The sequence below is a fragment of the Triturus cristatus genome, chromosome 3_2 (assembly GCF_964204655.1).
Source record: "Triturus cristatus chromosome 3_2, aTriCri1.1, whole genome shotgun sequence".
Classification (NCBI taxonomy): domain Eukaryota; kingdom Metazoa; phylum Chordata; class Amphibia; order Caudata; family Salamandridae; genus Triturus; species Triturus cristatus.
This window is the reverse complement of record NC_140584.1, coordinates 1,122,342,105-1,122,369,340: the sequence shown is the minus strand read 5'-3', so window position 1 is coordinate 1,122,369,340 and position 27,236 is coordinate 1,122,342,105. Positions and strand designations below refer to the sequence as shown.

Here is a 27,236-nt window from a genome sequence, read left to right as displayed (position 1 = left end):
CACTAGACTTCCTTTTAAGGCAGTTCATGCGATCGCCTTTAGGGTCAGAATTATCTGAGATGATCTGATCCATACAGACGTGGAAATTGCGAGAATCGACCGAAACATCTCCCGTCAGTTTAGGGGCCGTGGCCAGTGGTTGGGTATCGGGCCTAATGCGGTCAATCACCTTTCTCCAATTGAGCGAGGCGAAGGGTTGAGGGCGCTTGGTTATTAAGGAGACAAGAGCTTGTTTCTTAATGACAAAGGGAATGAAACTATGGTCAGTCCAGATTTGCGGAATGGGGGGGGACGTAGTCATAGAACTTAGGTTGGAACAGATGCTGTCGAGAGTGTGGCCAGCTAAGTGGGTGGATGAAGTTACTAGTTGGGTCAGTCCAAAGATGTTCAGGGTATGCTGGAAGCAAGTAGCATGAGGGTCGACACGCGATTCCAGATGCAAGTTCATGTCTCCTAGTAAAGTGAAATGGGGGTAGCGTAATATGAGTGACCCGAGAACTTCATCTAGGGAGTCCAGGAAGGGGGTGGCATTGCCTGGGGGGCGGTAGATTAGGGCTCCTGTAAAGGAGGTAGAGGCATCAAGTTTGATCGAGAAACCGATGCTCTCACCTCCCCTGAGAGGGCCCAGATCAAATGTATGACAGAAAAAGGATTTTTTAACAAGGAATGCAACCCCCCCTCCACGTCCGATTGGTCTGTCTTGCCTGAAGATAGTGAAATCCGGAGGAAGGGCAATGACCAGATCGGGATTAGAAGAGTCGTTGAGCCAAGTTTCTGTAATAAAAAGGGCATTGAGATCATGACCTATTATTAAATCGTGGATGTCTTGGCTATGACTACACAGGGAACGGGCATTGATGAGGCCTCCCTTGAAGCTATTACTGCCGTGAATAGAAGGAGCAGAACTTTTAGGCAATTCAGGGGATGACCCGGGAAGGGACCAATTGCAATGTAGGCATGAGAAGGGGCCCCAGAGAGAATCAGTGGGGGGACAACCCTTACACGGAACACCTGTCTTAAAACGCAATGCTAATAATTCCCTGTTAGTATACCTGATGGTAGATGGTTGTAATCTGGCGTGTCCTGCAACCGGCGCGATCCTGGCGCGGACGGGCGCAGACGGGCTTGGCTTAGGCGCGGCTTCGGCGCGCATCCGGCGCGCCCGCTGCGCCAGCCCGCTGCGCCGTCTGGCAGGTCTGCACATTATATATGAAGAAAGGAGGTTGGGAGGACGGCGCGACTAGAGCGCTCCCCCAGCGCTCACGAAAGTTGGCGCCCACAGCCGCCGAGAGTCAGCTAAAAAGCGGCTGTGCAAAGTGGAAGGGAATCACAGGAATCACAAGATGGTGAGAGTGTGTCAGTGTGCCTGATTTAAAATTCCCCTTAACGCTATTAAAAAGCCCCCAAGAATAAAAACACAACAAGTAAAAAGCGTTCCAAGATGGGTTCAAAATTGTTGCCAAAATAAAGATTATCACCATGTTCTGTTTTACACGCAGCTCGCAGCCCCAGTCCCCCTCACTAGGGAGAGCTCCGTTTAGGCACCGAGCTCACTGGAGGGCCCTATTAAATATTCCAGGAGGGCGGGAGGACGGCGCGACTAGAGCGCTCCCCCAGCCTCACGAAAGATGGCGCCCACAGCCGCCGAGAGTCAGCTAAAAAGCGGCTGTGCAAAGTGGAAGGGAATCACAGGAATCACAAGATGTTGAGAGTGTGTCAGTGTGCCACACTGGTAGAAGTCTTTGACAGGTTTTCATGTTTTTCTGCATTGAGAGAAGAGCCTCAAAACTTGTGTGTGGGTGCCTCTGGGTAAGAACAAGGGCACCACTCATACATTATCTTCTTGGGTGGTGGACCTCAAAAAATTGTTTGGATCCAATCTAAGTATGGGTAGATTTATACAACTTAGGTGGCTCTGGTTCTCAACAAGTTATTCCTCATTAGGCTTAAGCTATGCTTGTGATGATATCTGAGTCACCAACATCATCAGCAACAATCAATGCTGCATGATGTAACTACTCTCATGCTCTCCCTGGCACAGATGTGATGTGCCGTAGTCTTCCTGCATAGGGTGTGCATATATTTTTTATGTAAGACAGATATTAAAAGTGAGGCTTCTTCAATCGTTTATTCAATTGGTGGTGAAGCTATATTAAATTGTATATACAGATTAGAGGGTAGTTGTGGCTCTCAAACCAGAGGGGAGAGAGCATCCCTTGGGGATGCCTGCCAGACCCTGGTAGAGGAAACAGAACTTCTTGCTGACACATGCATAGATTGAGCGTGGAATATTAAGCTACCCAAAGAGACCACACTATTGCCAGTATCTACTTTCCCTCTCTATTCAGATATCACCTCTGCTTCCATTCACCACTGAAGAGCATTGTTGCAGAATGTCTGCTTGTTCAAAGTGCCACCTCAGCCACTCAAACCTTGGATCAGGATCTACATAAAATGCCAATGGGTATATATCGCTTATCTTCATGGCAAGTATGTGTGAATCAGTCAGTAAAATGCACAGTAGATCTCATAGTAGCACTCCTACTTCTAGACCTCCAGCTGACTAATGATTCCTTACATCATATATGGATTAAGTTGTGACACCTCGACAGGCATCAGAGCAGTATTATTCTATTCTTTTCAAAATAGTTGTTTTCTAAAGCGCTCTGCTACCCTCACAGGCATCCTGGCACTGACAGAAAGCATGTTCATAGTAGCAAATTAGTAGTCAAATAATGATATATTTAACTCTTTTTGTAAAGATAGTCTTCTGTCAACTGGAATGATGGAGGAAGTGAATTGAATATTTTTAGAGCAGCAAAAGATGAGGCCACCACATCTGATTTTAATCTTTTTTGGAAACTCTAAAAGTCATAAGGTGGCAGTTTAGAGATTGCACATTGGCATATGCTGGATAATAGTCCTTCTTAAAATTCAGGACATTTGACATACACCACCTTATGTAAAATGCACAAGGTTTTAAATGAAACTGTCTTCTCAACAGATAGATTTGTTTAGCAGTATAAAGTGATCACAGCAGATGATCTAGGAAGGACGAACAAAATTCTTGTGGCTAAATGTTTGACTAATTGTAACTGCTCTAACTTATACCTGGGCACGGCTAGATATGTCTCAATACAGTAACCAACCATGAAACATTTATGGAGTGCATTACTAGGAAGCTGTAGTCTACTGATAACCTTTGAAGAATCCTCCATAGGCATTTTAGATGTAAATAACAAGCCTTTGACAGATTAGCTACTGGGGCAGAACTCTCTAACCTCCTGTCAAAGATCACACCCCGACTGCACATATTTTTAGGTCTCGGCTAGCGAAGGCTGCGCTTGCGCAGTCTCGCTCACGAGATTTGATGTTTTCAGAAGTGGGGTTTTAACCCGCCCCTCTTCTTCCCTCTTCTCCATTGGCTTGCCTCTTAAATGCTGGTCAGCCATTGGAGGAGAGCTTTGTCTCTCCAAACAAGCCCCGTCTTTTTCCGATTCGGGGCGTGTTTTTTCACTTTTTTCGCTTTTTTGAAGCCCCGCCCCTTTCCGCCCCTTTTACACGTGGTGGGCGTGCTTTTTTTTTTTTTTAGCGTCGGAAGATTCGTCCATTTGTGCGCGGTCGGAGCGGGACGTGGGGCCGCCTCTCCCTTGCTGCTGGATCGGCGTTTCAAGTCCTGTGAGTAAAAGCGTTAAGGTAACAATGTTGTTCCTGCTTGCATTTCACATGGTTCACTGGCGGCAGAGAAGTAACAGGACTCTGTCTTTTCCTTCTTACTAGAAGAAAAATACAGTGTCCGCTTCTGCTCTGCCGCTTCAGCTGCCCCAGCAGTGTTTTGTACAGCGCCTTCGACGCACACAGGGCTGGCTTTAGTGCCTGTGGTGCTCTGTGCGACAATGCTGAAGTGAGAAGACCCCAGGCCTGCTGCTTCGACCGCACACTAACAAGATGGAGAGGGGACGGGGGTGGCCGCCTCGCTGCTCACTCGCCCCAACTGCCTACCTAGAAAGCTGCATCCTCTCTACACACCCAAGGCCTGCCTTCATTGCCCAAATTACGGGCCGGATCAGGCAGGAGAGGCCGCATTCATTTTGTTGATTTACTTCTGCGTTGCCTGGCACTGCGCCTTCAGACAGCAGCAGGAAAGCAGCAAAAGTAGGTATGGTTTTCTGTAGACTAAAAACGTGCTTCACACTGCTCCCCTCGCGTGTCTCGGGCAGTCTTGGTGTCAACTTAAAAGAAACTTCACATTCTGAAAGTTGCGCCTTCTGTTGGCTTCGAGTGAATGTACACATTTTTTAGGGAAAACCCTTAAACGCTTACAATTCGGGTTAAACATTTGGCTTGAACTGTTTAAGCCGAATACTCTGGAGAAAGAATTGAGACTTCGCTCAAGGCCGTGTGCATGAAGCGCTCTGTTTTGCACCTGGGTCCACGAGGCCCAGATTGTATCACAGGGTGTTTCCATGGAAACAGGTGTGCAGCGACAAACGGGACAGAAGGAGCACATGAATAGTTTGCAAAAATAATGCTAATTGTAATCGGAACGCTTCGTGGTCTCGTCAAGGCTCTGAAACACTATTTAGAGGTGCAGCCGTACGCGGAAAAGCCAGTCACTTCAGCTAAAACTAAAGATCACCACGATCTGCTATTAAATAGGCTTAATTGGTTCTGATTTTTAACTGCTAACCACTGATTTCGGCCAATGTATACCTGCCTTACTGCCTGCCTGACCCTAACATGCCTTGAGTGACTTTACAACTTGTACATTTGCAATTTTTTTCTGTTTGTATCTCTTATGTAACTCATGTAATCCAAAGTCCTTAGGTAACGCGACTGGTTCTTTTGTAAAGTGCTCTGACACCTTTGGGTAATGTTCGCGCTATATAAAATTGCATTAAATAAAAATAAATAAATGCTTCAGCTGCCCCCCCCACTCTTCCTTCTCTTTCTGTCTAGCAGTTCTTCTCTTACTGAACCTTGACTTCAAGATTAGGTTCTCACTCTCTTTCCTCTACTTTCTTTTATTTCCTCCACTGTGAAATGGATCCAAAAAGGAAAATCATTTTTGCTGGAAATGTCGGGGCCGATTCACAGAACTAACTTAAGACAAAATCCTAAACTTACTACTTTTGGTATTCACAGAAGTTAGGATTTTGTCTTAAGTTTGTCTTAAGACAAACTTAAGACAGACTTAAGACAGACTTAAGACAAACTTAAGACAAACTTAAGACAGACTTAAGACAGACTTAAGACAAACTTAAGACAACATCCTAACTTAAGTCTGTCTTAAGTCTGTCTTAAGTCTGGCTTAAGTCTGTCTTAAGTTTGTCTTAAGTCTGTCTTAAGTTTGTCTTAAGTCTGTCTTAAGTCTGTCTTAAGTTTGTCTTAAGACAAACTTAAGACAAAATCCTAACTTCTGTGAATACCAAAAGTAGTAAGTTTAGGATTTTGTCTTAAGTTAGTTCTGTGAATCGGCCCCGTCATATTTTAATTCTAAGGTGCAGCATCTGGAATAAAAGGTTAAAAATATAAAAAATAACCAAATAAAGTAAGACAGTGGTAGCAAACTGGCCAGATTGATTTTATTCACACCCAAACACATTAGCGCCACTTTTACAGAGTTTGCCAGTGAAGCGCTATTTTTCTTTTCTTGTCTTTCTTTTCCCGGGGCTTGCAACTAGTGTACCAATCCTGGAGGTACTGCAAAGTGTGGATTGGTGATCAAAATGTGTACTGCGGCTCTGTGTCCAGGGATGTGGTCTTTTTACTACACTGCTAACGTTTTGTAAGGATATCAGCAATGGACATTGAAATGGGACCATTCAAGGCCCCTTTCAGGCAAAAGCACTCACTGATTATTGAATAGTGAGTGTAAAAGCGTTAAGGTAACAATGTTGTTCCTGCTTGCATTTCACATGGTTTGCTAAATTTTGCATTCCATTATGAGTGTTTGCTTTTTCCAGGATGATGTTACTTTTTTTTGTAGGCCGCATATTGCTCTTGTCTATTGCCTCATCCAGGTAGCAATTGGGTTTTAGTTGAAGGCAGTGTGAGTTTTTCCCAGTGGGACAATATGGTGTTCAGTGGGGGAGACGATGTGGCAGAGCTGCTGAATTTGGAACTGGGGAACCAGGTTCAGCCTTAATTACCAGTCCACCAGACGACTCTCCTGAGAGAGCACAATCCCATGCTAGGCCTTAGAAGGCTTCGCAAGACCTTAAAAGCGCTGGTGTCTTAGCAACAGCAGGTGGACCCTAGCACTGGCAAGTCTGGGTTAACATTCAAGGTTTGTCCACCACAAGCCATACTGAAGTTCACCTCCAATCTTGCTAGCAGGCCTATGAAGCAGCAGAGCCAAGAACAACAGGGACTCTGTCACTGAGGTCACAGGACCCTTGAGAAGGGCCAGCTCTAGGGCAGTGCAACCGGTGTGACCGGGCGCTGACTTTGGGTGGAGACATTATGTTACCAAGTAAATTAAGGTTGTAAAAGCGCTTGCTGCCTCCTTCCTGGCCTCCAGCAATTTTCGGCAAAAATAAAAATGTCATGATGACTCTATTGTTTAATGTTCTTCCTAGAGAAAGATCGGAGTTTTGTCTAGTGGAAGTTTTGACTCCTGGAAAGGTAGCACATAGGGTTAATGTGCCTGCAGCAAAGAACATGTACCATGCAGATCACAAAGTGCACATAATGTAAATAGGTCAGTGGGCTACAGCGTGTGTGTGTGTGTAAGTGGCTCTGTGGGTGGCTCTATTTGTGTGTGGGTTGCTCTATGTGTGTGGCTCTGTATGTGGGTGCAATCTAGCCTAAGAACGATTTGAATATCATCACGTATGACAATGATTCTAAACTAATGATTTATCAAGCTTCATAGGTGGAGCCACATAAATGTTTAACAGGGTGGGGCTCAAAGATGAACCCTATGTGATGGCCTTCAAATGCAATGCAAAATATGGATTTGAAACCACCTGACTCAGATCTTGATTATAAGATATTAGCAACCATGGATTTTACTAGTGATACCTGCTTCATGGAGCTGTATGGATAACATGCTGAAAGAGACCCTATCAAAAGCAGGCAAGAGGTCTAACAGGGCACGGGCAGCCACACCACCCGCATCCTGAATCTATCTTAGCGGATTCAGAAGGAAAATTAACATTGTCCCCTGCCTTGGGTCGCCCTAAAGCCTGACTGTTCACACTGGAGTATATTATAAGGTTCAATGACATAAATTATAAATGTATTAACTATTTAATGCTATGCTCTGCTATGCTATGCTATGCTATGTTATGTTATGCTATGCTCTGTTATGTTCTGTTCTGTTCTGTTATGTTATGCTGACTATCACTTCTAATGAGCACTGTAACTCAAGGGTCCTTGGGCACAATGACTGGAGAGGAAGCTCAGTTGAAGTTGCTGACATTTCTGGTCTTGCGGTGTGATCACCAGAAATCAGAACTAAGGATGATGAACTTGGAATAGTCCTTATGTTCAATGGATTTGATTGCGGATCTTTGAACTGAAGCGGTCTTTAATGAAGCTTTCAGAGACATGTGAGGAGGTCATGAGTTTGAATGAATACCTTTTACTCTGTTGTCTTGTGACCATCGCCGTCCATCCTGCTCAGCAGAGTGAACTATAAAAAAAATTGGATTTATGTTGAAAAATTATTCTGTGATTGGAATATGCATCCATGCCTGAAGAAGCGGTGATTTTACTGTGAAACCTCAGTTGGATGTCCATTTTTATGACCTATGAACCTCTGAGTTATATTGTCTAATGTTTCGGATGGAGTTGGATATTTATTTTTATTTTGATGTTATTTGATCATTGTGATCATTTTGATCATAAATAGATGAATGAATGTAATTTCTACTATTTGTATGAAATGCAAACAAATCTCAGGGTGTGAAAGGCAATGTGGCGCTACCAACAATATTACACAGTATCAGACATGTAAGAACCAATATCACAGCGGTGCAAACAACAATGGGAACAACACCCAAGATCCCACAGAGCTCAATACAAGATTGATAGAAATGTAAAACAGGGTTGATGCACACGCTATAAGATAAATGAATATTTCAATAAATCAGATGCAGCGAAAAGCTTCAGTTCTTCTTAGTTTATTAACTAAATTCTTCCACTCCCCAACGTGTTTTGTCATTTGGAGGGGATTAACCCATACGACTTCCTCAGGGCTGGAAGTAACACAAATAACAAATGTATAGAACGATGGCGGCAAAAGACACACAGAAAACTCGGAGCAAAAAGATAAACGGTTCAACAACAGGCAAAAGTATGAGTCACAATGAATACATAATGTTGAAACATCAGTGTGAGACATAAATCCTAAACAAAATAATAATTATGAGGAACACAAATCAGCTGTGGTGTCAGCGAAAAAATACCTCTAAGGAAACTACTCACCAACCCGTGTGAGTCTCATGCTGCAAATAATTATAAAAGAATTATCTGTACCTTAATTATTCGAAGAACTGCAAACCTACAATAATGCAAATAACCCAATATTAGTCGTTGCGTCACACATGAGGCACGATCAATCATGGTACTCATGAGGTCAAGTAAATACCTGTTGAGACTGGATAATAATCACATGTTCCAATACCACAACCGAGATGCAGCCAAATCATAAGGTGGCCATCCAAGTAAAAGGCCAAAGTAAAGAGCACCTGAAACAATAATATATAGAATTTTGTAACACTAAGATAACGCAAACGCACCTAATCATAGGCTACAAAAAAGTTCTTTCAGACTTACCCTAATCAATATCCACAATATTAGTAACAAAATATCCGATTACCAGAAAATCCTTAATAAGAGTCGTCCACTCAACATAGTAAGTGACCTAAAGATAAAGAGTCTTAGATTAGCACCGTTGTAATCCATTGCTGTGCACACCTAAGAGAAAACGCTCGCGCCAAACGCCATCCCGCTTACCTAAAATGCGGCTTCTGCGATCCCGAGTACAGGAACCAGGCGCTGCTGCCGGCCACTTCCGTAGTCATATAACAAAAATTAGTGATAGAAAAGGTGACTAGCAACAAAATTGAAAAAGGCGCCATGTTTGAACATGTAGCGGTATCTGAGCAAATACTTAGGGCGCCATAGTTAAATGGTTGAAAAGTAAGTAAAGCTAGTGGTGTGACCGCAAAGAACAAAATAAAATTCACTAACGCGACAATAGTGCCTTATTAATCGGCTCGTCAAAAGAAATCCGGGCAGAGACTTTATGCGCTATAGTTAAATGGTCTCTAGACCATGCGATCGGCACTATAGCCACCCTATATTCGCATATGTGTAAATGTAGCTGTGTGCCTGTGGCTTCGATCACTAAAATATCTTGATCCCTCTATAAAAAATTTACATTTGTTATTGTGTTACTTCCAGCCCTGAGGAAGTCGTATGGGTTAATCCCCTCCAAATGACGAAACGCGTTGGGGAGTGGAAGAATTTCGGTAATAAACTAAGAAGAACTGAAGCTTTTCGCTGCATCTGATTTATTGAAATATTCATTTATCTTATAGCGTGTGCATCAACCCTGTTTTGTATTTGTATGAAATGGTTGATTGCGTATGACACAAGATGACTCCCCACACCTTAATATTAATGCGCACTATCACTCAAGGGTCTCTGAATGCAGAGGTGGCTCGGCTGAAGTAGCTAAGAAAAAGCTTGGGAAATAGCCAAGTTGTCATACTCTTCCTGATTTTTGACAATGATGAATTAATTTGGGTTAATTTGGGCTGAAATACGAGAAACGTCGCCTGCTAGACCTGGTCTAACAAATCCTGGGGACCGCAAAAAAGAGACCTTTTTCGCCAATTAGACCGTACATTTTAAAGCTGGGGTTGGTCATTCATTCTTTGAGAGGAATAATTGTAAATACCGAATCGGTAATAGGGGGAGCATATTCAAGGGTGGCAGGGTGTCACATTGACACCCTGTTGCACCCCTGAATCGTGCATGTGTGCACATGTTGCACACATACATGCCCTAAGGGCATGTATGTCTGCCACATGGCACTTTTAAAAAAGCACAAAATTGCTTTTTAAAAGGTATTCGGTATTTACCACCAAATTGTAGTTGGTGGTAAATAACGAATCCTTAAACCAAAAATGCACTCACTTGAGTGCTCCCTACATAGGATTTAAGGATTCGGTATTTTACCGATTCCTTAAAATACCGATTTGGTAAATTACTGAATCCTTAAATCCAGCCTCCTACATCGCAAAGGGCTAAAAACCCGTCGGTAATGGGAAATTTATAGGCCTGGGCGGTAAATTCCGTTCCGTTCGCGGAATTTGCTGAATTTGGGTAATTTCGCGTTCCGCGGAGAACGCGAAATTGGCCAAAAAGCTGCATTCCGCGACTTCGCGAAATTTTTTGCTTGTTCGCGTTCTCAATATGCGTGTTCGCGAGATATTTCACCAGCGATCGCGAACAGGAAAAAAGTATCACGAACAAGCAATTCCGCGTGTTCGCGGAATTTCTGCGTGTTCGCGGAGATTTTTTACCGTTTCGCGGAGATTTGCGTAACGCGATTGCGCGAATTCCGCCCACCCCTAGAAATTTACCGATTTTCGGCCGTTACCGACCAGTATTAGCCCACCTACATATGGCCCTAAGTGCATTATTTATGAAGGCCCGCATCACTTTTACGCCGCCAATGCTTCACTTTTTGTGACAAAGCTGCGGCGTAAATAATGCACCATGTTGCGCTACATTTACAAAGTGATGCATCTAAGCTGATGCGTCACTTTGTAAAGCCCTGCACTACATTATACCTGAGTCAAGTATAATGTATGCAGGGTGGGTGTTTCCCGCAAAAAAGCCACTTTTAGGATGCCACTTGCATCAAAACTTTATGCCTGCATGAAACAGGCGTAAGGGTGACGTAGGCCCTTTCACATGGGACTTTCCCCACATTGCTGGAGTTGTGATTGTTTTCAGATACACCCCAGCTATGCGCCACTTTTGGGTTAACAGATCGGTAACTCCTTGCGACATGGAGCACCGTAGAATAAATACGGCGCATCCATCTTGTCGCAAGGAGGGCTCAGTGATGTAACACCTTTCATAAATGAGGCCCTAAATTTTGCCTGCAATGTCTGACAAGTTTGGGGATGTTCATTGGCAATGTAGCCAAAATAGTTGGTCTTTGCCGAAGATTAATATCACCCAACCATGATCCCTGTATCTGGATTCACCAAGTGTGTGACCATTCCTCTTCCCTCAGTTGTGATGTTTAAATTATGCTGATATTGATTCGTTTTTTGATTATATTTGCCTCAGGTGAAGATGCTGTCTCCAAAGAGTAATCAAAAGGGCAAATTCTTTTGATAAGAGCATCCCTTAAACATAGTCTAGTGGACATGGGGTCTGTTGTGAGGTCATTGTTAGGAGAGTGAAGTACATGTCTATGATTACCAGTCATTGCATTCCAAGGGTGTAACTTGCAAACGACATAATAACCCTTAGGTGTGGAAAAGTGTTATTCAGGAGCCTGTAGATTGGTTCAGCATGTTTACCCAACAATCTTGGCAAGTTCAAGACAAATTAAGGGTTGAAGCAGAATAATTGATGGTAAAAGGTTTTCAAGGTTATTTTAGAAGTTTTTGATGTCAATTCCAGCTTTTTCTAAACTACAAATACTGTTGTAACTTTATAAATCTTGATAATGGCTGATAAAACTGTATAGACATAATATGCAATATTGCAAAAACAGCTTCATTGGAAACTCCAAAAATTAAAACATCTTTTACATTAACTGGCTTCTAACAAAACTATAACAAAAACATTTTTCTAAGCTTTTCCAAATGCATTCTCCACCTTCTCAGGCTTATTTTTGACTTGGATCTGGAAACATATTTTGTAAATGGGGTCCATAACAATGCAATGTTGTTGCAAGGATTCTGCACATATACAGAACTATGCACAGGAAACCACGACCTCGGTGTATAGAGGTGTACCAACTACCTACCTTAGTGCCCAAAATTACAATCTGACTAGCTATAGTGTCTCATCCGTTCTCCGTACTACAGCGAAGCTACCAATGATAAGACAACCGAGAACATGTAACTCTGACTCTCTCAGAAAGCGCGGGAGCAAGAACACTCTTTTGCTCACTCACTCATACTTGTCCACAACGTGAGTAATCAGATACATGGCATAGATTAAAATGTTTATTTTAACTAACGTCCTCTAAAATGCAGTACACGTGCTATTAGTAACAGCAGAATGCATAAACACAATATACTGAGCATTGTTATAATTCCATAGAATATGAACAGGGATATCATTTTATAAAGCTGGTGTAAAATGGCCTACTGTGCCTTGACACCCTCCCCGTGCCAGGAACTAGTTTATCATAAAAATAGAAGACCTCTGGGCTTTGTCAGAACGACCCCATACCTCCTTTAAAAAACGTGGGTCAGGTCTATCCTGTATGTAACCAGGGACTGTGTTATGGCAACGTAATTGGCAGGCATCTGAAGACATCTGCCACACTAACCAGCCCGCAGGATCTAAACTAGAATCATTAAATGAGTTATTTTGAACTGAAGCTTGCAGGTCCTCAATTGAATAATTTGTATGCAAGCTCCAATTATGATAGGCAGCCAATGCCGGAACTGCATGGGAATTCATTTGTTTTGCTGTTGCCAAACCAAAAAAAGTAGTTTGGTAAATTGTATCATTTAAAAATAGAATCTGTGTTGGAATGAGGCAGGCGCGAAGTAAAGCTTCAGTGCCTGAACCTACCATGATTTAGAGCCCCAAACAGATTTCAAATCAATGGTGGCCTTCCAGTGTTCGTAGCCACCACCTGTCAATTTGGTAATAAACCAATTGGAATACAATCATTTCGTCTGGGTCAACATTACCTTGTGGGCAGATGAAGGGGCAGATTTACAAGCCCCTTGCGCCACTTTTGCGTCACTTTTGCCATGTTAAGAGTGACGCAAAAGTGGCGCAAGGGTCTTGTAAATCTGGCCCGAAGTATTTAATTTAAAATAATAGAATTCTGGTTTGGACTTATCAAAATCTGTAAAATATGTAAATTTCTTTAACAGAGTCTTTGAGCTCCCTTCCAACGTTGCTGGACAATGTTCCCATTGTGTGTAATTAAAAACCTGTGTAAATGTATTAGCTTTATGCAGGTAATAGTGTCCATAATGTTGGTAACAATATAAATCGGCATAATTAGCAGTATTTAGATACAAATATTCAGCATCAAAGGCAGCATAATATTTTAAATCTCAGAACAAAGATTCTATTGCTTGCACATCCCAATCATCTGAACATATATTCTGTTTCACCACATCTCCCATGGAAACACGAAGTACATTTGGTACATTCATTATCTCCGTTGGACAATGAATTTGGAAATCCACAGCATCCCAGACGATGCCGTCAGCGACTGGAAAGGCGATAATGTTAACAAGAGTCAGGTCTCGTTTCATGATGTGAGAAGACGAGTGCGGAACCAAAGGTAACTGAACCAACTGAACAGCAGAGCGTTCTGACAAGTAGTGACCATTGATGAGTAAGAAAAAAACTGTCACAATCCCAATGGCCATGAACAAAAAAAACAGGATGAGCACCAACCAGATGTATGTCCAAGGAGGGACCAAATAAGTCTGCTTAAACCAGGAGACAAAAATACCGAACTTTGTAGGGTCAAATGACGAGGTGGAGGTCGAGTAGAAAGAAAAACATGACTGGTTGAGTGTAGTTGTTTGCAAACTAGGTAATGACTCTTTTGGGATGAGCATAATCAGTTTCTTCATTACTGGGGGAAGCTTGCGGTACTAGCAAGTGAGTAGTAAAAGAGTACATCTCGATGGCAGTATCATTTTGCTCGGTGTCAGATACGCCAATCACAGGATTCCTTGAAAATACTGGACATGATAAAGCAGGTGTCACACTATTCAGAATCGCCTAGATGTTGTAGCTTGACATTATCCACTGAGATGTATCTGTTGTCTTTCCGACCTGGAAGCGGTAGTAAAATGACTGTACGAGTACCATTCATGCCGAGCACTGGAACCGGTGCACGATAAGAGGGGCCAAATTCTTTTTTGTTCTCCACCTTCTCTCGGACCAGATCTCCAGTTTTGGGTAGCCAGCCGGCTACCGGAATCAGCAGTGCTGTATCAGTGGCAGAGGGTAGGTGTTCAGTTGCAAGACTGTCATGGGTCTCTTGTAAGTCCTAAAACATAGTAGAATAATTATCTACATCAAAGGCTGCGGCAGCAGCCACCATGTCCAGACCGTCAAGGTCTGGCAAAAACATTTTTATGCCAATGGGCATTTTGTATGGGGTCCGCCCCCCCAGAGATCTTCTAGGAAGATTATTAAGTGGACGTTGCACGCCATACAAATGGGACAGAAGGTTCCTGCCAGTACCAAAACTCTAGCTGTCAAGGATTGCTTTAAGTCACGGTTCATTCGCTCCACAATTGAGTTGCCCTCAGGCCTGTATGGAGACGAAAACTGCACCAGCATCCCCAAAGACTTTATTGCATCCTTGTACGCCTTATAGGCGAACGCTGGACCTGGGTCAGAATGGAAGGTGCCACAGGCAAAATTTCCCCCAAAGACACGCAAATCCCTGATGACATTTCGAGCTTCAGCACTGCTTTTTGGCCAAAAGCAAATTAAGCGTGTGCACGAATCAACTGCATCTAAAATGTATTTATAAGCAGTGTCGAATTAAAATGGACCGCAGTGATCAAGATTTACACTGCCAAAAGGCTTATTAGAAATGCATAGCTGTGTTTGTGGTGGACAAGTAGCCGTAGATGGCTTAATCTGCTGACAAATGTCACTAGACAATACATAATTACACGCCCCCAGTAACGTTGCTGCAACATAGAAAGTGACACAGACACGCCAGCATGGGCCGAAGATAAGCCTTCGTGTGTGGCTGTTATCAAAGAAAGTCTGCGGTCTGCGTTGGGAATCAGCCGATCTCCAACGTCATTAATTCTTACACATGGAACCTTGTCGGGACTTGAATGATAAGAGTACTTTGAAGGGAACCCTTGTGGGTAATTACCACCCTTCTCAGTAGCAGCATTAGCTGCCAAAATGTCATTATCCATCCTAGTCTTGGATCTTGTAACGACTGCAACAAAACACATGGCTACTGCTGCTTTGGCGGCTTCAATAGCCAAACTGTTACTGACAGCGTGCGCTCCCACAGGCTGGTGGACAAGAATATGTATTACATATGTGAGGGGCAGACGTTGTTTAAGATCTGCCACTCGAACCCATAGCATTTTATGCTTAATTGCGCTGCCTTTCGAATCACGATAGTCATTCTGAGACCAAAAGAATAAGTTGTCATTGAAAGACTGAACACAGTAATAAGAATCTCTCACAATGAGAGTAGTCACATTAGGATCAGCGAACTCAAGAGCAAGCACCAACGCACGCAGCTCAGCCAATTGGGCAGTACAGTCACCTAGCGCCTGAGTATGGACAACACTGGACCTGAACTCACTGTCACCATGGTACCTGCCACATTAGCACAGGCCGCCGAATAAGCATACTTAGAGCCGGTGGTCGGTGGCCGCTTGCGCAGAACTATTGGTGTAAATGATTCAATAGTACTCCTCAAGCGGGCGCATAGACAGAGGAGGCGGATGAACAAATTCATACTGCAAGAAATCCTGAGTCTAAAGAGAGGAGTCGAAAATAAACATGACATCCGGAGACGTCAAAGAAGTAGCCCATTGTATCCAATGGGAATGCACAGCCTTAGAGTTTGGTGCACTTGCCTTTGACACTGCCGCAAGTGCAGGGTATGTGTTACCATCATAATGCTTTTCCCCTGTGCCAGTGCACGTTCCTTCAGGATCGCCATCTGAACAGCTGTCAAGAATTTTTCAACAGTGGAGAACCGCAATTTGGCAGAAGTGTACGAATGTGATTTGTATGCAATAAGTACTGTGTCACCTTCATTGAACGTTAAGTAAGTAAAACCAAATGTGCCTGGCACAATACGTATTATCAGGTTTGTGTGGTTATCATGTGTTAACAAGTATTTTGATTCAAGCAGATCAGATTGTAAAGATACTAAAATAGCAGAATGTTCCGGTAACCAACTGGCTTTCGAAAATGTAAGTTGTATCAAAGCATAAAGCGGCTTGATAAGCTGGGCGTATTCGGGAATGTAAGAATGCACGAAAATTCAAAAATCCCAGCACAGACAGACATTTTTTCATGGTTGTCGGAGGCCGCAAATGTGCACAGTTCTCTAGGAAGTGAGGTGCTAAACCTCTACCTTCATTATTGATCTCATAGCCCAAAAACAACACTGTATACTCTGCGATGTGTGATTTGGCAAAGTTACATTTTTAACCGCAGTCCGCAAACAAAATAATGATGCTGTCGACTCAGCAAAGATGCGGCCACAACTCATCGTCCTTGAGATAAATATCATCAATGTACGCATCTGGGTCTATGCTGTCTAGTAAAGAGACAACACGGGCGGCGAATACCCCTGGGCTGTTTTTTTAGCCCATTGCTAAGTACCGGAATAGTTTTTGTTTTCCGCCGGCTGTAAATGCTGTGCATTGACTGGATGCAGGGGACAGATTGTGACTGAAGAAGCTGTTGGAAAGGTCTAGGGTTGTTTCATATCTTTTACGAACAAGACTGTCTATAAGAGCAGAACTATGGGTATTTTGTACCGCAAAAGTACGACAATGAGAGTTCAAATGCCGGTAATCCAAAACTATGCGGTACGACTCATTGGGTTTGGTTACTGTAAAAAGAGGGTTATTCATCGGTGATACACATGTCTCAATCACTCCTTGATACTCCAACTGACTTAGAATCTCAGATAGGGGACCCTTTGCATCCTGCCAGAGGGGATATTGGGGTTGAGGCGATGGTATAGACCGCAATGGTATCTTATGGGGTGGAGAATCTTGATTACAGCCCACAAGAATAAGGTACAGTGCCGGTGCAAGCACCACAACCCATTCTTCTGCAAAAGCCACTGCATACACCTGGGGGACGCTACGTGAAAAACTCAGAAGTATCACCTCCTCCCCTTTCAGAGCGTTCAACAAAAAAGGTGGGGCCAATATGGGTTCGCCAACAAAATGTAATAAGAAGATGATAGATTTACCCAAAAATCCCTTTAATAACATGTTGAATGTCACCTTCAATTAGAAGAACTATATCATATGGTCTGTCAGGGGGAGCTAATCAAGTGTCAGCTGTTTCAACTGTAATGAAAGTTTCAGTTGCTGTCGCCCCCAGAAATGGACGCAGTGCCTGCCTCACTATGGTAACTTCTGCTGCGCTGTCGAGCAGAGTCACAGCCCATGTTAAATTCAGGAGCTGGGTTCTCACTGTCTGTGGCATATCTGGCTGTTAAAGCCGCAACTTTATTTTTCTGAAACTGAGGGCGCTGACAAGGAAAGTCGTCTTGTTTTCCCTTTCCTTCAGTCTGACGAGGCTGCTCATGTACTTGTGGTACACCCCGACCTCTGCCACGATCCTGGCGTTCCCCTCCACCAGCTTGTGAGCCTGATGTTTCCTGCAAAGAACGAGAAGAACGCTGATCAGGAACCTGTGCTAACTTAGCAATGTCTGCAGGCACTCCACCAACCTCACTACAATGTGTGTACCGCTAAGACACAGAAGTGTACAGGCAAGCACCAGCATGCTGCTGAACAAGCACACAAGGCATGAGAACTGTGGCCTAAATTTACAAATATTTTGCATCGTGAATGCAACACTTTTTCATTGCAGCAATAGACAAAATGTTATTTGCGATTTACAAAGCCAAGCAAATCAGATTTGTGCAGTTTTGTGGGAGAATTTTCTCACAAAGTAATGCAAGGCAGTTCAGGGTGCTGCCTTTTGCTACTTTGTTTTAGGAAGTTGTTCAATGAGTGAAGCAGAGACGTTACCCTGCATCCACCCATGGCGTTTGATGCAATCCCAGATTTACTAGAGTAAGTAAACCTGGGATTGCACAAAAATGCTACGCCTCCTTGAACCAGGTGTAACAAGGAACATATCTTTATATCTCCTCACTATTTCCTCTTTCTATGTGTCATCAGTTTTGCAGCAGACATAAAAGAAGACTATGCCTTTAAAGAATGTTTTAATGCAGGAAGGTATAATTTCCTCCACAAAAATCAAACTGCCTGTAACGCAGGCAACCCTTTGTGTAAGGGTGCCTGCGTTGGCGCTTGGCAGCACACAGTGCACCAGAGCTAGGAGACAGCAGAAATGCTAGATATTGTAGTAGATATGGAACATTAATGCAGCAACTTTGCTTGCTGACATACATTGCGTGAAAAATTAGTAAATATCCCCCTGAATTACTGTCAATCAGAATTTATTTATAAAATATTGAATAGAGTAAGGTGCATATCTCTTTCAGAGTAGGGAACACCAAATGTGCGAATGGCAACTAGGCAACTAGTAAAGGTTTAAAATGTGATCTTGTTACCAGGGTTGGAGTAAATATAACTGTCTAAGGTTTACCATGATGAATAATTTTTTTTATGTATTTCTGATTCAGTGTTTTTTAAATCTTTTCAGAAATCCTGACAGACAGCATTCTTAAATTGTTAGCTGCAGGTAAGAATTCATTGCACGTAACATTGGTGTAAGGCAACGTAGAAAGCTGTAGGTGTGTGTGTTTAAATGAAGGAATGGTCAAACGTAAAGCCTCTTCCTCCATCTCCAGTGAAATTCCAAATGTTTTCACTTCCTGAATTCAGAGAGAGTGTCATGTGGTCATATTCGGATCAAGCGAGAATTGCACCATTTTGCAGGTTCACATTTAAACTAGACATTTTTACTTAAACACTGAACATTGACATTTGACACACAATTCATTGCGTTTCTGCACAGGATAATATTCTCTGAAATTGCGTTTGCTTACATTTCCAATTCATGAGCATAATATCATCTACCTTGAATATTCAGTACAAGGGCTAATTTCATTACGCAAAATGTTGTCACTTCTGCTCGGCGAGAGAGTTATCACAATAGAATAAACAATAGCAGCCTGACTGGGGCTTAGACATAGCAGCATTGGTGATGTTTAATATATAAACAGAATCACCTCCTTGTTTAGCGGGAGGAACATTTTGCTGATACGGTGAGGTCGCTACATGCTGGAATTCTAGCCCAGCCAGTGGTTAATTTGTAATAAAATAATTGGCAGGACCCTCGTCAGGAGGACACAGCAGCTTGCACCATCCATTGCCCCTGTCAGCGGTGCCAATTACAGTACCAACACAACCACTAGCCATCATAGTGTGATAATTCAGATTATTTCAGGCTATAAGCATGGCTTGGGTGACACAAATTGATGATTGTTAATGCATATCAAATTCATAAATAGCTGTTATTGTGCTCGTTCCCAAATTTGGCAGACAGCGCCACCATGTGGCAGACTGTCACAAGCACCGCTGCCAAGAATTAAGTGCCTGTGCAGAGCACTGGAAACCACTGGCTCAAATTGAGCACTGAGCCCAGCTGATTCCTGTCTACCTCTGGAGGAAGGATGCCCAGCTCTGCACATAGACCGGCACGCTGATAACACTTCCTTACAGACAATGGGGAATTAGATCATCCTACAAAGATTTGGTAGATTCACCCACCCTAGGCATACTTTGTTGAGTAGTGCTAGGTAGGAGTACAATAAATTACAGTACTTATATCCCATCATATGCTATAGCATAAAGGTTGAACTGTTCATTTTCTTCACTATTCGCAAAATGCTAATTACGCTATTCTGTTCCTTTCTATTGAATATTGCAGCACGTCTTTTTTACAAGAATCACAATGCTTCAATAAATATTGAAACTCCTTGCTTAGCATTGCTTGTGTATCTCTTTGGGTATGCATAAGTAACCAAACAAAAAGGTTTTAGATCTGTTATCAAGATTTCCTTGAGGAGTCAGGGTTGTCATAATCTGAGGTCGCTCAATCCATTTGTTACCTTGTCAGGTTAGGAATACAGAAGGTGCACTGTGAGCTACCAAGACTTAGGCCCACATAACCTGAGGGTGTGCTATAAATCGGTTTTTACCAAATCTTGATGTTTTTGTTGTCCAACAAACTCAGGTGGATATTCTCAACATTCAGCGAAAACTAACGCTAACCGCATTTAGCGTGCTTTTTTTTATTGCTGTGTAGCACGGGAAATTATCGATGTGTTAGCGACGTATTCACAACACGCCGCTAACAGGCTATAGTTTCAGGGAACGGTGGTGAAAACTGCCGCTATCATCAGCTCAAAGGCGATAGGAAATCCGGCGTTAGCGGGAAAAAACTGTCGCTAATGCAAGAAATAGGCTATCAGTCAACATCCAATAGAAACAAGAATTGGCATAGCCAATAGGTCTCGCTTTTGGGACCTTATAAGTATTTAGTTATGCAGCACAATATCCTTGGTGCAACAACATCAACTGTTGCATGGCTAAGCACTTATAAGGTCCCAAAGGCGAGACCTATTGGCTATACCAATGTTGGATGATTCCTTTCCTTTTCTCCTGAGTCCCCTTCCCTCTAGCACTCTGAAATGGCTGCTCGAGCATTTTGCAAAAACAAAAACATATGTATGCCATTGGCGGAGTACTGTGGAGCCATTAAGCACGTTGTCACTTTATAGTGCTAGATAGAATCTTGCTACTGGCATTATCCACTTGAATCATCAGTAGGACCCTGAACAATTAAAGCAAATATAATTTGGGTAAATTTATTTTAAATTTTTGAAAATGCATGTAGGATGCTTGGATTCAAAGCTTAAAATGAACTAGTAAAGTCAAGCCAATTTTTAAAAATGAGATGAAGAGCTATTTTCTTTTTAGGATGAGCCTATCAAAAGGCGTGTTGTCTGCTTACTAAGAACTTACAGTTGGCTTTGAGCCCACCCATTGTTACACAGTGACCTGCAGGAAGGGTCAGAATGTTTTCACATTGGCACCGGAAACGTACCATAGTCATTCAGAAGTAATCCATTGCAGCCTTTTTACTTTTATCACTCTGGAAGGGTTTCCAAATAGTAACGCACATACCTTCTGCAAATATAGTTATATAAGTAATTAAAAACTGATCTCACATGTCTTAGTAACAGGAATTAGGTAATTAACTGATTAGGGATGAAGTAACTTGCCCAGAATCCAAGGATGATGGAGCCCCCAACCAGATGCAAAGCCGCTTCCCCAGCTTCAGAGTCGGCCACCCTAGCCGTTAAGCCACACCCTACATGTAGAGATTGCCCACAAAATATGAGGAGTCAGACAATATTATAATGTTCCTCTTCTACATAGAATAGTCACATAAACGATGTGCCTATTCACGGCATGGCACATCATTTTTAAGAAATTGGCTAACCGCAGCTATATAATTGAGCAGTGAGTGCAGAGCGTAACTGCGGCTATGTCAACAGTAGCATTTTTTTTAAACAACAACAGGAGGTAATAGTGGGGGAGGGCACTGCACAGAGTAGGGCACTGCATGGAGTGCAGCTCGTAGCTGCATATATGTCGAGAAAACATTGACATGAGGTAATGCTGGGGGATGGCACCGAACGGAGTAGGGCACCGCACAGCATGAAGTTGCATCTATATCTATGTCCATAGAAGCATTTTATTTTTAAAGCAGCGACATGAGGTAATGGTGGGAGAGGGCACTGCATGGAGAGAAAAGGTAGCAAGGTGCGGGGGCACCAAAGACAGGAGTTGTACTTGTAGCAAGGCAAACGCCAGCAGTAGCAAAGGAGTTCGTTCAACCAATAGAGATGGCCTAAAAGCGTACGGTAACTGTGCTTGGCCGGTGCTCTGCAGCGTTCAAGGGAAGTGACATGTCGGCTGCAGGAACCAGTCAGGAGGCGGTAAAGAAGACGGACACTGGAATCAGCATATGGTAAGTAGCAGGTGGGAAGAAAGTCATTCTATTAATAACTGCAGGTCATGCAGACAGCGCATGCACGCTGATGCTCGACCTAATAATCATGGAGACCTACCAAAAAAAAACATAAAACCTTTGCAACACTAGAACCTGACATAAATAAATCAGATGGTCATAGCTGCTCCTCACCGTCTCGGCACTACACTAAAGTGCTGGTGAGGCTTTACATGTTTCCTTCTAAAAGATTCCCTCTTGGCGCCCTGTCCAGCCCTTGACAGATTGGTTACTAAAAACCGAAACACGTTGCATTTCTTCTAACAGAAAATTCTGTTATACTTGTCCTCCAGAAACTAAATCAACTTCCAACCTAGTCAAATTTAAAAAGAATTACTTGCTTCAAGACACATGCATCTGGCCACCCTAAAGTAACTGGAAACAATTGTGTTTGGAGGTCTAAAAAGACTACAAAGCAAAGACATTCTTCAGCTGAAAATTCGTTAATGTAAAACATTTTTAGCACTGAAGTAATGCTCCTTCCAGCTTGCATCCACGCTATGAACTTCCCCACCATCCAAACTCAGGATTCAAATCGGATCTCCTCTCCTTTGGGAAATAACAGAAAATGATTTTCTTCTAAACTCATGCATTCCTATTTCTTTTCACACAATACATGACCTCCATTTGAATATGCAATAAGTTATTCCATCTTTAAAATGTTACACGTCTTAAGGATAATTGAAATTATGTTATGGTAACTTGTATGACACATTACACCATACCAACTGTAGACGTGAAAACAAAACTATTATAGTGCCTACACAGTAATAATGTAGACGCAACCTTAATGATGGGCACCCCTGGTTTATTGTCAGCAGCTGTGGCATGATAGTGCCAAGGTATGAGTGTAAACATTAACATAAAAATTGGGTCAGAAAAGACGAGTCCAATAAAAGTGATTTTATATAAAATGCATAAAAAATAATCACCAAGACGGGAGGCACCACATCATAGTAATCCACAAGTAAATCAACAAATCAAAGAAGCAAGAGATAGCAAAGATGTCTGGGTTGCATTCTTTGTGTCTCGTCACAGTGATTTTGGGAGCCTGCAAGACTTTTTGGACATTTTAGCATTCACGGTATGCAGCAGTGATTAGGATTCAGTAATAACAGCGTAAAACAAGCTAATGAATGACAGCACGTGTCAACTGTCAAAGCTTTGATAAAGTTATTATCCACAAAACACCTGGCGGATGAAGTAAACTGGGATTCAAGAACTCAAACATTAGACTACATGCTGAAGGATAAACGATTTAAAGTCAAGAATAACAAGATGTGTAATTTTTTGTGGGTTTACATGTGGAAATTCTTGCGCAGTGCTGCCAAGTATTAAACATATTAGTAAAGTTGCACATCAGTGGGTAGCCTATGTCGGTGCCAGGGCCTTTGTTCTGTACTACACTATGTACAACATGTGTGTTAGTATAAACCAAACCTATCACTAAAATCTAGTAGAGATACGTACTTGCCAAACCTACTACATTTGTAAATACTTGTTTTTCATGCGAATGTTTTAGCATACACTGACTCGCCATACTAGCACTCACAAATTCAGCTGTCTACACAGGCATTGCTCAATTCATTTGACCATGCACACCCTGTTAATTGAGCTGTACACACCCTCGTTAATGAAGTGTTTACTCGTTGATCTATGCATCCATACAGACGCCCATCCATTGACTCACCCGTTCATCCATCCTTACAGTCATTCAACTAATCGTCATACTCTACACTAAGACACAAATGTACTCGCTCCCCCGTTGCTGCTTTCTCGCATCCATTCACCCAACAACTCGCCACTCACTGATGATGTACTTTCAAATAAAAATAACCCTTACCTATTGGACTTTTGTGCTCCGTGTTATGTTCTTATTGCCATGAGTTGCTTGCCAACTCAGATGAATTCTGTACTAGAATAGCCCGACTAACCGTGATTACAGAGACTACCTGTATACTTACGGACAGTCTGTGAGTCGCCCCTTAATTGAGCCGTACACACCCTCGTAAATGAAGTGTTTACTCGTTGATCTACGCATCCATCCAGACGCCCATCCATTAACTCACCCGTTCATCCATCATTACAGTCATTCAACTAATCGTCATACTCTACACTAAGACACAAATGTACTCGCTCCCCCGTTGCTGCTTTCTCGCATCCATTCACCCAACAACTCGCAACTCACTGACGATGTACTTTCAAATAAAAATAACCCTTACCTATTGGACTTTTGTGCTCCGTGTTATGTTCTTATTGCCATGAGTTGCTTGCCAACTCAGATTAATTCTGTACTAGAATAGCCCCACTAACCGTGATTACAGAGACTACCTGTATACTTACGGACAGTCTGTGAGTCCACCCTTAATTGAGCCGTACACACCCTCGTAAATGAAGAGTTTACTCGTTGATCTACACATCTATCCAGATGCCCATCCATTCACTCACCCGTTCATCCATCCTTACTGTCATTCAACTAATCGCCGTACTTTACACTAAGACACAAATGTACTCGCTCCCCCGTTGCTGCTTTCTCGCATCCATTCACCCAACAACTCGCTACTCACTGATGATGTACTTTCTAATAAAAATAACCCTAACCTATTGGATTTTTGTGCTCTGTGTTATGTTCTTATTGCCATGAGTTGCTTGGCAACTCTGATGAATTTTGTACTAGAATAGCCTCCCTAACCATGATTACGGAGACTACCTGTATACTTACGGACAGTCTGTGAGTTCACCCTCATAGCCGTTGTCCACTGTTACTCTTTTAACTCATATCATTTGGCAATCATTTTAGATCATCTGGGCAGCGTAACAACCAATCCCACGTCTGTACATATTCAGTGAATTGTCAGGGAATGCTGCTAATATGTAAGGTGTCCTAGGATTCGAGCATTGGAGGGACCCGAGCCAATCCTAGTGCGCCCGGTAGTCAGAGGTTTTGATTGGCTGTGGATTCTACAAGTGTCTCAGTCTGAACCCTAGGTGTATCATATGCTGGCCAGCTGCAAGTGTGCGGGGTTTAGGTGCGAAAGAACTAAATACTAGCTGGTTGGTGACAGCTTGTTTTGGGCTGTGTAGTCCATTCTAGAGGGACGAGCGAGGGAGTGCAGGGCGGAGTATGGCTTTACGTGGTGACTGAGCGATGGCTGGATGGTTGGACATTAACCATATGTGTAGAGGTCCAGTCCATGCAGGTGATGGGAGAGGAAAGAAGGAAAGATAAGGCATTAGAGGGAGGGGAATGGGGAGGTGAGTTTGTGGTTTAAAAGAGATGATAGAAAAAGAGGAAGGGAACACAACGGACATCGTGTGGTCGTTTTAACATCATTGTAGAGCATTGAAGCACAGTAGTTTAAGTGAGAAGACCAATGCAAGAGAAAAAGACAGTAGGAAAAGGAAACAAGGAAAACAAGCTGAAAGACGCGCTCTGTGGTGAGGGAGGGGGAGGGAGTTGAAGCGCGCTCTATGGTGAGGGAGGGGGAGGGAGTTGAAGCGCATGCAAAGCAGAGAGGCAAAGCGAAAGTGATCGCGATCAAGCGCGGCGAGCGATGCGCTTAATGAGCATGACGAGGAAAGCCATATGGCGCCTCTGCTCGTAAGCACGCGCCCACGCCCATGCACTCAAGCTCTAGGCCGGCCATGGTAGCCTTTTTTGAAGCCCTTACTAAAAGTCTCGCCAGACCATCGCATGCACTGGGTCAGGCAAGACCTAAAAGGTATAAAAAGCACAAAAATGCAGAATGGAGCAGCCTGGGCCAACTGCAGCACACATCAACAACCCTCTGGAAGCCAGTCAAAATCCAGGATGACCAGGATGAGAGCCATGATGCCTTGCTGGACCTGCGTCTGGAGCCTGGATGCCTTGCTGGACCTGAGCCTGGAGCCTCAATGCCTTGCTGGACCTGCCTCTGGAGCATGGATGCCTCTCTGGACCTGTGTCTGGAGCCTGTATGCCTCATTGGACATGCGCCTAGAGCCTGGATGCCTCGCTGGACCTGCGCTTGGAGCATGGATGCCTCACTGGACCTGCGCCTGGATGCCTCGCTGGACCTGCGCCTGGAGCCTGGATGCCTCGCTGGACCTGCGTCTGGAGCCTGGAGTGGGATGCAGAGGAGCTGTGGAGTCGATGAGCCATAGACATTGAGGCGGGACAATCGTCTGTACCTGGTGGTGAAGTCTGGAAGGTCGCATGGAGACACGTTGCTGACCTGTGTGAGAAGACCGCCTTGTGCACCTTGAAGCTGTCAATATTAGAGGCACTCCTGCGCACCAACATAGGAAGGTCTGCATTGCATACTATGATCCACCACTAAACCGGGGTGCACAGAGAGGAATACCAACGGTGGATGCCACCTCTCTGCATCACATGCCGGATGATGTTGGGCTGGCTGGACGCGGTGGAGGGTGAGGCCCCTGATCTGTGCTGAACTTGTGTGGTGGGAGCACTGCAACCTCACACCTAAGGGGGCCCTGCTGCATTAACTGCATCAGGAGGTTCACCAGCAGATTTGGCCGCAACTGCTGTACCCAGGCTTGTGAAATCCCTCCTGGCTGAGGTTCCTGCTTGCTGAGTCACAGATTTGAGAGAGTGCAGCGGATTGCGTCATGGTGTCAATGTCCAGGTAAGGAAAAGGTGGGACACATAGTGCAGGACGCCTGGGGGTCGAGTCCTCCAGGCCTAGCACACGTAGATGACGCACCCCCAGTGTTGGCTCATCCGCTGTTGTGGAAGAGCGCCGCCCCACTGCTTTGAAGCAGTGCAGCGGAGGAAAAAACATCACATGATGATAACTTACTGATGTAACCGTGCTATGTTTCCCTTGCGGGTGGGATGGTGGGTAGGACTGCTCCAAGCATGGGGCAAGGCATGGGCGGATTGGCATGCTCACTCAAGTGCACAATGACTGTTTGGTAAGCCCACTCAGGCTGCCCAAAGCAGTCATGCACACTTCGCAGTTAATAATGAAGCCTGCATTACAGCCTGCATGGAGAACATGACCACCCCTCCAGCCCCTGGCTGCATGCCTTGTCCCGTTGCCAATAAACAATCCCACCGCTACATAGCAGCACTGTGATTGGCTCAGGGGAGGGAGCCTGGCTGCCTCTTCCTGTTCCTAGAAGCAGATGCAGGAGAGCAGGAGCAACGAAGAAACGTGTTCCGGCTTCGAAGCAAATCTTCCCTAATTGCTTTTTTACAACACCCGCTCACACACACATCCCCTCGTCCATGCCCCATCCAGTGTTCTTTCCAGCGT

At 43.7% G+C, this 27,236-nt stretch overlaps 1 protein-coding gene across 2 annotated transcripts in view; it reads left to right on the top strand.

The window, feature by feature from the left end:
* Positions 1-27,236, top strand: part of LOC146859225 (uncharacterized) — a 131,539-nt gene that overhangs the window by 58,331 nt on the left and 45,972 nt on the right. For both annotated transcript variants that reach the window (XM_085649915.1, XM_085649914.1), the window contains exon 3: positions 18,598-18,636. In XM_085649915.1, the coding sequence (XP_085506041.1) occupies positions 18,598-18,636 (39 nt within the window). The remainder of the gene's footprint in view (positions 1-18,597; positions 18,637-27,236) is intronic.